The 15,973-nt window shown below is 37.5% G+C and overlaps 1 protein-coding gene across 1 annotated transcript; it reads left to right on the plus strand.

The window, feature by feature from the left end:
* Positions 1-415: 415 nt before the first annotated feature.
* On the plus strand, positions 416-14,276 carry LOC101159401 (potassium channel subfamily K member 13). Its single transcript, XM_004083404.4, has 3 exons — positions 416-1,519; positions 6,943-7,733; positions 13,589-14,276. Exons 1-3 carry the CDS (start codon positions 1,183-1,185, stop codon positions 13,742-13,744), a joined length of 1,284 nt encoding a protein of 427 aa, XP_004083452.1. The 5' UTR covers positions 416-1,182; the 3' UTR covers positions 13,745-14,276.
* The last annotated feature ends 1,697 nt before the right edge of the window (positions 14,277-15,973 follow it).

A 15,973-nucleotide genomic window follows, 5' to 3' on the forward strand; every position in this document is an offset into this window, starting at 1 on the left:
TTCAGGAAATAAAAGAAAATACTAACTGAAAAAAAACATATATACTTATAGAGACATTTGTTTGGGTTTTTCCATAAACCTTTTAGCATAATTGTCAAAAGAAAGTGGGGGGAAAAAATCTATTAAATATATTTAGCATTTATAGAGTAAGTAAGTGAATGAATATGTGCAAAAAGCAACAAAAAGGCGATCTTTAAATATTCTTCCACCTATCCAATATTTTCATCCCTGGCTTTGAAAGTGATGAAAAAAAAATTATCAGCTGTCATAAGAGAAAGAATTTAGTTTTATGCTGCAAGAATCTTAACTTTAATTAATTCTTTTTTTTTCTTGCTGTGCACTTTTCTCATTTGAAGCCACGTGCAGAAGGTGAGATCGTTTATCCTGAAGTCAAATGACTTGTGGCTCTGTTCCTAATCTTAAAATTACTTCAATTTTCCCTCTTTTTGTTCAAGTTCCCACTTTTCCAGAAATAGGTCTTCTGGAGTCCCCTTGATCCTGAATAATTTATGTTCAAAGCGTCACTCCGGCGTGACATTTGCTCACATCATCCCAGGGTAACCGCGGCCAGGAGCAACGAATCCCTCATCAGAGCGCAGAAAGGTCAAGTGATATCGATCTTATCGCACAAACACACTCTATTGTGTCAAAATCAAATCTCCAAATTTGCGATTAGGTCGGACATGACAGCTCTCTTCAGCCTCAGCATCTGCGGCTGCTCGTCTCTGGAGACTGGATGTCAGGAAATCACCTCTGGACGAGTCAAAATCAGAGTGATTGGCTTTTTCTTGAAGCCTAGAAGGCGGCTGGCGGAACTTTAACCTGATTTTCCTGGTCAATGCGCGGTGCGTAAAATACGCGCTCCAGGGCGGGGACTATTTCGGAGAGACATTATTTAAAAACACATTAGCACGGTTTGCTGCGTCAACAGGTTGTTTAGAGTACCCCCTGGTCCCATTTGAACACCCCCTCTACTCAGATCAAAAGAGGTGTGAAGTTGATACGACGCATTTGGACGAACAATTTGGACTCATGCGCGGGGACTGCCGCCTGCCTTCACAACGATGTCGGGATGTGGCGCAGAACTTTGTGGCCATAAAATGTTCCCGAAACGAGGATTTCACGTTTTGATCGTGATCGTGATGAACCCAGCAGCTGCAGCACGGAGACAACTGCAACATAATGGCATGTAGGAACGGCTGCTGCTGCAGCTCCGGACCTGTGAACGAGGATAACGCGCGGTTCCTGCTGCTGGCGCTGTTCATCGTCGTCTATCTCCTCTGCGGGGCCGCAGTCTTCTCGGCGCTGGAGCAGCCGAAGGAGCGGGAGGCCAAGGAGCGCTGGGCGCAGAGGTTCGAGCATTTCTCCCAGAAGTACAACCTGAGTAAGAAAGACTTGAGGAACTTCTTGAGGAACTATGAGGAGGCAAACGTGGCGGGAATCCGGGTTGATACAATCAGACCTCGGTGGGACTTCAGCGGAGCTTTTTACTTCGTGGGAACCGTGGTGTCAACCATTGGTGAGACTGAGAAACACATTCAAGAAAATTAATTCTTAATGACATTCTGCATCTTAGGGCAATGTTTTGATCACACCAAAAGACCAATTTTTCTTTGACAGTGAAACTTTAAAATACAACCAGAAACGCATCCATTAATATAATTTCTAATTTGAGTCAAAAATGACCAAATTGATGCTCTATGCCTTTTTTCTATTGCTGAAAGCATCAAAATCAGCTGTTGTGGATGTTTTAATAGGATCAAAGAAACTGAAAAGTAATACACAAAAACCACTCTGACAAAGGAAATATATTCAGTCAAACATAAGCCTACCAACTCATCTGACTGGATGTCAGAAAACTGTCAAATAATAGTGGATATTATCCAAAAAACTTTCCATACTAGCTCTTTGTCATTCCAACTTCCTTGACAAAAATTGTTTCAGACCTTGAGACCTTTTAAAAAGAAGAAAAAAGCAAACCCTAACCCTAATTCAAAAAAAAAGATTCAACCCATTTTCAGGACTTTTCCATTTTTATATAAACATCCACCGCATCTCTGCATTTGACTGAAACATCCAACAATGCGGCTACAACTCCAAAATCAAATATTTCTCTGCAAGACTAGAGCTGCCAAGATGGAGACAAATTGTTGTTCAGAATCTGGAAATAAATGACAACGTGCTCACATAATTACTGGGCTCAGAATGGCATAAATAATCTTTTGTTCAATATCTTATTGCAGAATGAAACATAGAAAATGTTGATTGTTCCAACTGTCTCCATATCCAGACATGTTATTATAAGCTTTCTTCGTTTTTGTAGCACACGCTTGATGGGATATGTGAGCAAATCCTATTCATAAACACATTATTATCACTTTGCCAGCTCTCTTCTACCTCTGCATACCGTTTTTAGTCCGTGACCTTTGTTTCAGTGTCTGCGGAGCACAGCAGCATGCATTAACCCTAGAACACTTTCGCTATAAAAACTTACACCATCACTTTTGCCGGGTAATTTTTACCCGATATAATATACCCAACAAAAAGTACTTGTCGTAAAAAATAGATCAAAACATGACAACACATGATAAATTAGAGTGGTTTTCTTTTAGTCGTCTGTTTCTTTTTTAAACATAGGAAGTTCCTAAAAACATGCTCACAAATGACTGAAAAATTAAGAATTTGAGAACAAAAAATTCCTAAAAAATAATAAAATGATACTAGAAACATGGTCTTTGGTCCACCCATTCCCGGGACATGTGAGACTTCCCTGGTGAAGGCACAGACTCCTAGACATGCGACATATTGTCATTCATGTACATAGCTTTGCTCGGGAAAAAAATCACCCATCGATTGTGCTCAAGGGTTAAGAATGGAATGGCATCTTGAGATGCACAACACTCACAAAGTACCATAAATTAATTCATAATAAAAGCTGCAAAACTCGTATTTAAGAATGAATATGTTTATTTGAACTGCATCCAATTGTTGTTTCTCTGACAATTTATTACAAAATTGATAGTTTAATCTAAAAGAAAGTTTGTTAATCACTAGTTTATGTTGTCAACAAACATCCAACTGAGATTTGTTCTTTGCCTCCTTATTGTGTAATGCAGTTTAAGCTTAATGAACAAAGTCAGTGATGTGAAACCCTCTTTCCTTTCACACTAAAAGCAACAAAAATCCAATTAAACTTTTACCTTTTTGTTTTTTCCTCTATCTTTTTCTTCTATGTCTGACAGTTTCTTTAAAAAAAAGAAAAAAAAAAGAATTTTCAAAAGAGTATATAAAAATGACAATGGAGCATTAGATTTTTGAAGTGATTTTCAAATATGTTGTCGTTAAAACTGCTGGTAGAATAGGTAGTTTCATAGCTTAACAGCTACAAAACTTTTCATCTGAAGTGGATTTTGCAATCTACCACGGTCTTGTTGAAAGAAGGAAGATATTTTCTTTGCAAGATGTGTAGTTGACAGAATATTCGGCTATGTTGATTGAAGAGCTGTAGCCAACACCTTGTATTTCTCCAGGTTTTGAGTACTTTTGTTAGAAATTATGGTAAAAATGGAATAATCCAAGACTTTACAATTTTAGGATTACACAACTATTTTAAAATCTACAGAAAAAAGGACAGATGTAAATCCACTTGATTGACAAATGGAGAAACCTTTAAGAGTTACCTATCCATCTATTTTGTCTTTAACAGATATTAGTAATATTGATTTTGTATTGTTGCAGTTATTAATATATATATTTTTGCCTTATTAGAGAAATAGTGATTAGAATTAGTGATTTTCATGCTTGTCTGCTTTCTGTTTTTTTTGTTTCTCTCATTGCTGCAGTAATTGATTTATATATATATATATATATATATATATATATATATATATATATATATATATATATATATATATATATATATATATATATATATATATATATATATGGATGGATGGATGGATGGATGGATGGATGGACGGACGGACGAGTTTGTCCGTCTTCGTCAAATTCTAATTGGTTTCGTTTTTGGGGATTCTGTGCTGTGGTCTCAAACTGCTGCACTAAAGTTGCATTGAATTTTACTTTTTTGGTCTTAAATTACATGTTCCAGGGGTTTTGTGTTTTTTTTCATCCACTTCTCACTCTCCAATTGCCACAGTTTCTATTTATCCCATTTGTCCTCCTATATAGATGTTCTGTTTTTTCTCTTTCCTGTCCTCTCGGGCTAAAACCTGTCATGGCAGATAGTCGCCTTTCTCGCTTTGGTTGTGTGAAAGTTTCATTCCATCTTTCTTGAGCATAACAGAAATCCACAGAAAAGCAGGTCTGAAAGCTGAAGGCTTGGGTAGTTAAACGGAGTGATAGAAACGGAGGCAATAACAGATCTGTAATATGAGATTTATTTTGGCGTGATCAAAAGTCAAAACAAGACTTGGTCATGGAGAGGAGAAACCCAAAATAATGTGTTTGTGAAAAACACAGGTGAAGAGTATGAACTTGGTTGCATAGGGGATAGACACAATAAGAGGCCAAAGGCAACTTGCAGGCTGAGGGAGGAGTCCCAGCCTTCAACGACCAGCATTGGGCGGTACAATCAGCCGGTTGGGTTGGGGTGAACCTGATGAAAGCAACCAACCAGACCGGAATCCAAAAACAAACCATTGATGGAATCCCGAGGAGAGAAAGGAACAAAGGCACCACAAAACAGTGTCATCATGGCACAACCTGAAACTAGAGAGACCTGTAGAGCCAACAAGAGTCAAGCATAATAAAGGTGGGATCTGCTGTCTAAATTAACCTGTGTTCCCAGACTGTTCCTGAACTGAGGGTTTTAGTGAACAGTCTTCCACATGATGATTGGCTTCCCCACAGACAAACAGAGGCCCAAGATGAACCTCCTGTCTGCCAAAAGTCGGGTTCTTCAGAGTTGCATTGGTTCCACCAGGTTCAGTTGGGTACATTGGGGACAACTCTAACTATGGATGAACATGAGCTGTCTGCAGGTGGAAAATACAAACTTGTTACAAACATGTAGTTGGCTAACATTAGATTCCAAGTAGATTCCATTTTTTCTATGGGAATACTACAGGCAACAAGTCTTATTCATCCTGAATGTGATCAGGCAATCTCTAACACGTCAAATAAGGATGTCTTATTTTAGTCTCTGTTAGCAGCCAAGGTGCCAAATTTGCTAGTGAACTCATCCACAGAGCTTTCACCTTGAAAAACACATGGCAGGTGGTGAGGAGCCACATGATTGAAAACACACGAGCAAAGAGATGAAAAGAAGAAAAAGAATCACAGAGTATGTTTTCCCCACTCTGCTGTTCCCTACAGACTGGCCCTCTCAGACAAAAGGAAAATTACATTTGGCAAGTTTCTATCGAAAACATGCAGAGGGTTGGCGGAAAATATACTGAACTTTGTGTTAAAAATGTGGGCAGGCAGAGTCACAGGGATAATCCAAAATGTATTTATGTGTTCTGTGGATTTGGAGAAGGCTTTCGACCGCGTCTCCTGTGGTGTCCTGTGGAGGGCGCTCTGTGAATATGGGATTTGGGGAGCGTCACTGAGGGCTGTCCGGTCTCCTTATCATGGGGTCTTGTTCACGAGTGAGGGAGGATCAGAGTGTGAGACTCACAGGCGGATTGAGGCAACATCTGCTGGTTTACGGTTGCTTTGTCATTCTGTTGTGGTGAAGAGAGAGTTGAGTCAGATATCAACCTCTTAATCTACTGGTCCGTGCTCGTAACTGAGATTCACAGATTTGCAGGTCGGAAGACCATCACCAAGTAGTCTTGGTCAGTGATGAAGACTTGGTTGGTGCTCATTTGACGATAGAAACGGAACCAGGAACGTTGGCGAGGCTTGAAGCGTGGTTAAGGACAAATGCTGGGTGGCTGTGGCAAAACCACTATGAGATGGTCCTGGAGAGGAGAAACCCATGACAATAAATACAGAAAAAAAACACGAGTTAGAGGAGTTGATGGACAACAAAGGGCCAAAAGGTTAAGTTGCAGGCTTTCATTAAAGGAGGATGACATAAACTGGTGTTCAATAGATAAACTGAACTGAACTAAATTATAGTAAATCAGGTACACAACCTTTCAGTCTTATTAACAAAAAAATAGCCCTTTCAATAGTATTTTTCCTGCAGTCACTTAAAAAATAATGTAGCAGCTGATTTTCTTAGATGTTTTAAAAAGAGCAAAATTATGTTTTTACTTCTCGTTTAACTGGATTTTTAAAAAGAAAAACACTTTGCCTTTATTGTCCTATTTAGTGAAAAACTCAGACTCAATTAGCACCTTAACAACCATACAAATGAAGAGTCAATCACATCTTTTGAAAGTGACTGCCTCCTGCTCAAAACCAATTAGTCACACTGCAAAATTGGATTTTCATCACAGTAGGAACTGGAACATTTAACTTTTTTCAGTTTTTTTTCTTTTATTGGAGAAAACATTTTCTCCTGATCCTTATTTTCATCATCTATAACAGTTTTAGACAACATGAAGACCATGTATGTTGTTGTTTTTTAGTTCTCCGTGAATGGATTTCTTCAAATGTGAAAGGAAACCAGGTGTTCTGTCAGTTTTCTGTGTTAAATGAAGGGTGAAAGGCCACAGGGCTGATATAAGTGCTTCAAAATGAAAGACTTCAACATCCTTTCTGTTCAGGTGCCAGATACATAGCAAACATGCAAAAATACCAACATGCTTGGCGAACCCACAGGTCAAGAACGATTGCTGGAAGCACTTACCACTTTCATCTTCTCTTTGAGTAATCTATACATTGATTTTTGAGTGTTTGAGAAGCTAAAGCAAGGTTGTAAAAAAATCTCTGTTTCTCAGGCTGGTTTGTTGATTTCTATCTTAAACCGTCATCTGAATAGACGTGGCGTTTTCCGTATTTCCACTCACTCCATGTTTTGTGCTCCAGGGTTTGGGATGACCACACCTGCCACCATTGCCGGCAAAGTCTTCCTGATGTTTTACGGCCTGCTTGGCTGTGCCGCCACCATCCTCTTCTTCAACCTCTTCCTTGAGCGGGTGATCACGGTTATCGCGTTTGTACTCAAGTCCTGCCACAGGCGACGCCACAACAAGGCCATGCTCCCGAAAAATGGACGTTGTGCCTCTGTGGAGGAGAGAGCGGGTGGACCTGGATCTAATGGATCAGGAAAAGGAGGCGGGGATCTCGCTGGCTGGAAGCCCTCAGTCTACTGCGTCATGCTTATATTAGGTGCTGCAGCCGTCTTAGTGTCCTGCTGTGCTTCTCTGATGTACTCTGCAGCTGAGGGTTGGGCCTACCTGGACTCTCTTTACTTCTGCTTTGTGGCCTTCAGCACCATTGGGTTTGGTGATATGGTGAGCAGCCAGCGACTCTCCTATGAGGGATACGCCATGGCAGCGTACCGGCTGGGCAACTTTTTCTTCATCCTGACCGGCGTCTGCTGCATTTACTCCCTCTTCAACGTCATCTCCATCGTCATCAAGCAGGTGCTGAACTGGCTGCTGAGAAGACTGGAAACCCCCTGCCGCTGCTGCTTCCCCAGGAGAGGTATTCACCCGCACCGGCACCCCCGCCGCAACGTGGTCGCCCCAGGCCACCTTCGTGCCCGCAGAGACCCCTCCATCGAAACAGATGCCATCAATGAGAGTGAAACCGACCCGGGGCGCAGGATGTCTGGGGAGATGATTTCCATGAGGGATTTCTTAGCTGCAAACAAGGTGAGCTCTTTAAAGCCGATAAAGGTTCCTCCTGATGAAAATATTTGTAAGACAACCTGCAGAGAAATGGTTTCTCCTCTATGTAGCTTTGGTTCTCTTTTTACAACTTTGGGTAACTTTCAAAACTTAACGTAGTCTCAATTGCAGAATGTTTTTCAAAAATGTTTTTTCTCCTCCTTAAACAATTGAATTCCATGACTGAAAACTAAATTTTTCCATTAACTCAAGTACGTGGCAGACTGGCTGCAAAAAAGCAAGAATTAAGTCAAATACCATAGACTGAGATCTTTATCCACCTGTATAAATAAAGCGGTGAATTCTGCTTAACTTTAACAGATAAATATGTTTGCTGAATTTAAATCAAGTGGAGAGCAATGAAATAAAATGCATGAAATTAAAAGCAACTAAAAAAAAAAAAAAAAACTCCCAGAAACAGATTTATTCTTAGAAAATGAAACTGTTAAGACTATTATCTCCTCTGGCTGTGACGGCTCACGATAAATTGTTAATGCTAGTTTTGAAAAAGTCTCAGGAACGTCTCAGAATACCTTAAGCGGGTTCAGGTTCCTTTAAAAGCATGAGCAACACTTCACCCTCATGTTTTTCGATTCTTAAAGATGTTCAGAAAGTTCTTCTGTAAAAAATTCTAACAGGGTTTGGATTTTGCTTATTTCAAGCAATCAAAACAAAAAGTGTACAAACAAGTTGTTTTTCTTGGTATCTAGATAGTGGATGTCGGTATCGCAAGACAACACATTTTGTTAATGTTGTCCGAACAAGATAACAAAGCAGTTTGTCAGAGAAAATGTTGGACACCAGAGGAACTGATCAATGAATACCTGATAAGTTTAATTGTGGTTTAACTCAGACGGAGAGGGAGATGTCGTTTGTCATAAACAAGCTCAATGTCAGTCATTGTCGTTTTAGGACAAAGTTAACCTGGCTACAGCTGTGCAGGTGAGAAAATGAGGGGGGGGGGGGGGGGTACGTGTCGAGAAAATGATGTCGTTGTCGCAAGAAGGCGATGTCCTTAACACAAAAAAACAATGTGCTTATCACGAGAAAAACAGGTAAAACAAGAAAAGGTATGTTTCGTTATCGCAAGAAAGCGATGTCCTTATCACGAAAATATGTCTGTATCACAAAAAAACAATGCCCTTATTGCTAGAAAATGGGCCATAAAAGAAAGTTAGATGTCGTTATCACAAGAAAACAATGTCAATGTGACAAGAAGGTGATGTCCTGATCCTAAAAAGATGATTTCCACATCACGAAAAAAAAAAATGATGTCACGAGAAAACAATGTAATCGTCACAAGAAAGTGATGTCATTGTCACGAAAAAAAATGGTCGTTCGTTATGGGGCGATAGGGGATCGACCTCTCATCGGACGTTTGCAGGTTCGATTACTACCTTCCCCGCCCATATGTTGAAGTTTCCTTGGGCAAGACACTGGACCCCCACCTTGCCTCCGGTGGAAGGTTTGTCAGCGGTCCATCAGTGTGTGAATGTGTGTGTAAATAGGTGAATGGGACTGTTACTGGAAAAAATGCAGATTTTTGTAACAAGGTGAAGTAATTAATGATTATGTTCAGTAAAAATGATTTTTTTTTAACCTATCTTGCATCTGTAATGTGGATGTCCTTTAGGTTGGTTTCTAGGTTTTTCCACGAGGTTTTGTTTGTCCCCCTTTAGTTACATCAGGTTCATGTTGCTAATCATCCACAGCTGTCTTCATTTTAGTAAATTATCCTCAAGTGTCTGCCTTTCAGTTTGTCCTTGTCAGTTCATCTGCCTTGTCACGCGGTTGTTGCTATCTTAGTTCATGCTTTTGTCACCTTTAAGTCTATTTATTCAATATTTTAAGTTCCTGCCATCCCCTGCATTTTTCTCTGGTCAGTTCCTGCCAGCTTTTGCCTCAAATTAATTGAAAGAAATAAAATCAAAAGCAAATATTTTGAGACAACTTTGGGAAAAACCTGGAAACTCAGCTGTGACCGATGCGTGATCCAGGTCTGAAACTCTAAGACAGAGTGATGCACAGAACAGAGCTGTCACAAATTAAATATTTTACATAATTTATATATATATTTTACATCCATATATTTTTTTTAAAGTTTTTATTTTTTAGGCGTGGCATTAGATAAACCTTATTGAATAAATTAAAAAGGGTTTATGACCACACCTTCTGCTTCATAAAACATATATTTCCAGACCTACAATCTAGTATAATGGAGCGCTCTCTGTGAAGTGTTCAGAGAGAAAAATAAAACAATAAATACATTTATATTTAGGCCACTCTGGCATCAAAAAGACCTGCTCCATTTCCAAATATAATACTTGAATTATCATATAATCATGGGTTATGCCAGAGATTTTCTTTATAGAGTAGATTGTGTGTATGTTTCTGCAGCTGTTGTCCTTTTTTTAACTCCTGAGTCAGATGTTGTGATGCATATTTCATTACTGGTCTGTGAAGCTCCACAAAGGTTTTCTGCGGCCCACATTTTTGTGACTTTGAGGAAAGTGCTTGTTCAAAGTATGCAAAGGTCTCTCACATTAAAAAAATAGAAAAAAGCAGATAGAAAAGAAAAAAAGATTAAAAATGAATGCAACTGCTTTTAGGAAAGACACTTGCTTGTAACTGATGTTTGCAGACCCAGAGTTTGTCAAAGTGAATTAGACAATTTAGCGATCAACTAATTCAACAACAAAAATTAGGCTAAAGCTCACCAATACAACTTTCCATAGGTCCTAATCCCTATTTTTCATCTTAAACTAAGCCTAAAGTTGCTCTCTTTAAGCATCTTATAATTGCTGTTTTACTAATTCTTTGTGCAGTAATGGGTAAGTAAATGAATACACATCTACTTAAAACAGTGCTATAAACATACAACCCCTATAGCATTAATTGACATCCCTTTAAGAGTGTTTGGGCTCCAAAAGAAAACATGGAGAACCTGAATCACCTTTAATAGAATTAGCAAAATTACATCTCAGATTAACTTTTATTTATCACTTCCTGTGCAAGTTTGGCATTTTAATAAGGAAAGTGACACACCATTATAGAAATTTACAAGTTTTTATTTATTGTTTGTAAAAAAAATTTAACAATGCATAGAAAACAATAAAAAACAACAAACATTTTAAATATAGATTATAAATTACAAAAAAAAGAACTTTTTTAATCCTACCACTAACAACATACCTTAAGTTTTTCCAGTATTATCAACATCAGCACCGGCATTACATACTTTTCATTGTCATCAACATCAAGTCAATGAAAAGTATGTAATGCCGGTGCTGATGTTGACAATACTGGGAAAAAAAGAAAAAAACTCCCACATACTTTTTAAAAAAAAAACTGTACAGCCTGAGCGTTTTCTGCATAAATCTAAGTCAGATAATGTCTCATGAGTCGAAAGGATTGTTATCAGTTTCCTCCTACACTTTCTTTGAAAATAGCAAAGAACCCTTTTTGCTGAAATGGTAGCTTTCTTCCTGTAATAGCTTTATTTGCCAACTGAGATTCTACATGATTTAGCTTTAGAAATTTACTACAGCAAAGCTGCTTTTGTTGGTCACAAAGATCACAAACCCAAGGCTGCCAGGCAGCCCTTTGTGAAGGTTTTTCTGAAAAAAAAAAAAAATAGAAGGTTTTGTTGTAATGTAGACAGAAACCAAATTTCCCAGCACATGATTTCATTGATTGTTTATTCCAAACCTCAGAGTTACAGAGGTGTTAGTCCCGTTACATCATTTCACTACATTTAGTGAAACTAAGTGGAAATGAAGGTAAAACCATGGACTGATTCACTTTAAAAAAGCTCTGTAAAAAGCACTGAAAACCTTCAAACAAAGCGTACTTGTTTGGAGAAAAAGGATGGAAATGGAGTGAGTAATGTGGAGAGAATCAGGCATGGAGTGAAGGGAATTTTGAGCATTTCTGATGGGCAGCAGAACATGCTGACAGCCTATAGCACGCTGGTACACCCATGAACACAACATTTGTACTGATTATTAGAGCTGAGAGTATTACACTGTTAATGACAGAGGTGTTCATGGAGCTCAGTTTGTTTTTTGGCTTATTTTTCAGAGAGAACAATCAGCTGTACTCCAAATCTGTTTCATTATTATGGAGAACGTAATACTGACAGATTTGTTTTTTCAAAGTATGCAAAATGTGAATTGAAAATGTAAATTATAACCATTTTCGCCTATAATGAAAAGCTAGTAGATTCATTTACAGCATGATTCCTAATTTTACAGGTTTGAATTTAATGCATGTTCATGTTTTATTAGACACATTTGTCTATAGTTTAAATACTTGTGTGTTTTTACAAAGAATGTAAAATATTTGTTTTGTTTGTGTTATTAATACAAAGCATTAAATACACACTCCGATCATCTTTTGATATACTTTAAAAGCGTTCCCAGTGATCTTTTAATTATGATCATGCGGTTTTTAGCCAAAATCCCAAAAACCTGTCATTTTTCTAGGACATAGTCTCTGCAGTGCGGCAGGAGTTCATTAGAAATTCACCTCAGAGATTTTGATGCGGAGAACTCCGGCCCCCCTTCCTGTCACCCATAACTGAGAGCTCTCTGTTTATGCGGTGTCTCATTAGCTTACATTCTATCTCACCTCCAACCTAACACTACAGGTGCTAGAAAACTTATGATTATTATATGATTATTCAAATCAGCATTTTTTCGTCTGCCCCCGATTCAGGATTTAAAACAAGAAAGGCAGTTTTAAACTTAATTTTTCGTTTTAAATGTACTCTATTATAAGAAAATGCCACAAGACTATATAAAAATCATCAGAGTGGATCTTTAGATATACACAGTAGGTTTTGTCCAAATTCATCCCCTTACACCCTTAAGACTATGCAGTTCAGGGCAATCCAATCCACTGGATTTATTTTCAATTCGGACACATGCCCATTATTCTATTTATTTTTTAAACGTCAAATATGACTTTATCCATTTGCCGAAGTAAAAACCTAATATTTAAGAACATTTTACAGAGAACCTTTATGGATTTTCTGTGTTTTGATGATGAAAACTTGGACTAACTATGATGATTTATAAAAGATAAATATACATAGGTTTTTTTATGATAAACTGTTAAAAACTCAATGCATTGTGGTTTATGTTCACTAATCTAGTGAGCAATTATGCACACCAGTTTTTTGCTGAGACTTGTGGGAAATTTCCAGGGCACTGATGCATTTTTACCCTTGTTTATTGAAATTTGCTGATCTGATGGGTTTTCTCTTAAGAGTCTGTTTTTCTTGCATGCGGCCTGTTTCCAAAGCAGGTACATGAATAATTTTCATATTAATGTGCCTAAGCAACATTTGACATTTGCATTTTAACTAAAAAATAATTGATCTGAGTCTGCGGAAACACAAAATGACTGCAAGTTTTCCACTAATCATGTAAATGAACACATTTTAAGCATATAAAAAAAAATGTATGTGAATTATAACTGACGAACGAATGTTATACTGAGCTTTGCAATATTTTTAGTCATTCCACAAAATAAAAACAAGAAAATAATGTAAATGCCAGATGAGAAAAAGCAGATGTCAGGACTTTTCAGGCCTTTATTGTGTTCCATATAGTTGCACAACCTTGTTTGCAGCACATATTGCTTTGCAGACAGGAAAATTGGTTCTTTTTTTTTTTTCCATTTGTCACCCCCATTTTCCATAAATTGTCAAACCAAAGCAAAAAAAAAAAAAAGAATGTCAGATTGACAGTGACAAAAATAGTGTGCAGCTTTACAGGCTTTCTGCAAAACAAACATTTTCTCATATAGTTTTTTTTTTTGTTTTTTTGTCCCTGTAGGTGAACTTAGCTATTATGCAAAAACAACTTTCAGAGATGGCCATCGGGCACCCGCGCCAGACCAACTCCAGTTCACGTCAGAACGGCTTCTCGGGAGGCGTTGGCGCTCTGGGCATCATGAATAATCGCCTGGCGGAGACGAGCATGGACAGATAAGGGCGGCTGTGGGAAGCGCTTTTAAAAGGAAACGGCAGACGGGTGAGAAAGACTCAGGCAAGTGAGGACGAACTGACACAGAGAAAGGCGGCTCAGCCACAAGCAGTGAATTCATCCCACCTCCTTTACTGTGAAGAACAAGACTTCATTACCGATGCATGAAAGTTTACTGGAGACTCACATCTGGACCAAAGCGCTGGACATCCAGTTTCCATGGTGATCAAAAGTTTTCCTTTAGGCCTGTATCTAAGCTTCTAAACATCCATCTGCAACTTCAACTCGTCTGCAACAATGCTCCCTATGACTCTATCCGATTCCAGCCTGTATCTGTGCATTGATGAGAGAAATATACATTTAATAAAGTGCCAGTTTCCTCATTTGGTGTTAAACCGTCTTCTCTCTGTGTACAACAAACAAGAATTTAATCAACAGAATTTTAAAAGTCTGCTTTGCTTTTTTTTTTCACTTTACTGGCAAAATTATATTTCAAAAGAGTTAACACAATACATTTTTGCAATGGCTTTTTTCCTCATTTTTGTGTTCTTTTCTATTTTTTATGTCACATTAATAATATGAATTATTATTTAATATAATGTATTATATTAATAAAATAATAATCCGTATCTGCTTATATTAAAAGGATGAATTTACAAGATATTACTTCTTTAAAGAAAAAAAAAATGTTCAAACACGATCAAATTGGGAAAAAAAGAGTTGTTGCAACACATCACCTTGGAAGTATTTAAACAGCATCTCCAAGTAGTTCAAAGTTACTAATGGATCGCAAAATGTATGCAAACATATTTTGTAATGTGGTTGCATCTCTTTTCCCAGTTAGTTTAGTCAAAAAGTCCTTGTGGCGTTGATAATCTTGTGCTGTTGACAGTTTTCACCACATCACCACTTTGTGACTTCCGGTTTGAAGCAGGTTTAAAAAGGAAACTTGATCAGTTCACCAAGAAACCACTAGATGGCTTGCTACACAACCATCCATATTTACACCAACGTAAAACAATATAACTTTTTAAAAACAAAAATAGCAAAAATTTAATTTAGTTTGTTTGTGTTAGCCATAATAATTACATTCAAGGGATTTTTTAAATTGTGTTTTTTAATAAAAAGTCTTCCGACACCTGTCAGACTTTTTTCCCCTATTTTACCCAAGTCAGAGTTCTAAAATGTTTCCATCAAGGCCAATGAGTCAGGCAGTGTTAATGCTCAGCCATTTGTTTTCTCTATCATTAGTTTTTAAAGTGCAGGGAGCTGAAAGCACTAAGTGTGACCTAATAAATGAAAACATTTATCTGAATTAAACATGAATATAGTTTTAGCTTACAAGATAAAGGAATAACAATGAGTGGATTAAATATATTTTTGGATTTTAAAAGTTCTGTTTTTGCCAATAGTTTAATAGCTAATATAAAGCAGATTTTAAATGTTTAGAATAAACAGATGATGGTTTGTAAAGAAAAACTAAATATAGCTCTGATTGATCAATTCATGCTGATGTTGTAACATATCACCTTTTTTATTCCACGGCAGTGGAATATATTTTAATCAAATATATTTTTTATTGTTACAATACAAGGGTCGCTTTATTAAGAATTAACGATGGTTCATTTTACAAATTAATAACATACAACATTAAAAAGTTACAACTGGTGTTTTTAAAGTTCAATTTAAATCAATTAGCACCAGAGGTCTATTTTAGGAAAAAGGCATCGTTCTTTGTAGACATTTTGCTAGTTTTTGCATCAGTTTTAAATTATTTCAGCCTAAAATCTTTGAAACCCTCATTTTCCGTCTCATTGTCCTCAAAGTAATGAAGTTTAAATAGAATTTTACAAACACAAAAGCTCTAAAAGCCCCAGAGATGCTGCATGTTGCGTTTTGAATATGAAGTCAGCACAGATGTCATTGAGAAGTTGAAGGCACACTTAAAGGTGGGATTCATGCTTTTTAAAGGTCACTCGTGGTCAGGTGAACTTAACCATCCAGCTAAAGGTGTGATGCCGGAGCTCCTGCATGTCATCCTGCAGATTACAGTGAAAACACAACAGCTGCAAGTTAAAAAAGAAAAGAAAAATGCAAAAGAAGGACACAAGAGGGCAGTAGAGGATCAGGATCCTCTTTTGACATGGTTCATTAAATCTGAGCCTAAAAGCATCTTATATATTTAATTGAATTTTGGTCATATTTCTGTACTCGCAATAATAATGTCTATTAATT

This window comes from Oryzias latipes, chromosome 24, assembly GCF_002234675.1.
Source record: "Oryzias latipes chromosome 24, ASM223467v1".
In the NCBI taxonomy this organism is placed as follows: Eukaryota; Metazoa; Chordata; class Actinopteri; order Beloniformes; family Adrianichthyidae; genus Oryzias; species Oryzias latipes.

Excerpts from the sequence above, each read along its gene's own strand:
- LOC101159401 (XM_004083404.4), top strand. The coding sequence starts at position 1,183 with ATGGCATGTAGGAACGGCTGCTGCTGCAGCTCCGGACCTGTGAACGAG. Across the intron at positions 1,520-6,942 it reads AACCGTGGTGTCAACCATTG|GGTTTGGGATGACCACACCT; the intron begins GTGAGACTGAGA and ends TTTGTGCTCCAG. Across the intron at positions 7,734-13,588 it reads ATTTCTTAGCTGCAAACAAG|GTGAACTTAGCTATTATGCA; the intron begins GTGAGCTCTTTA and ends TTGTCCCTGTAG.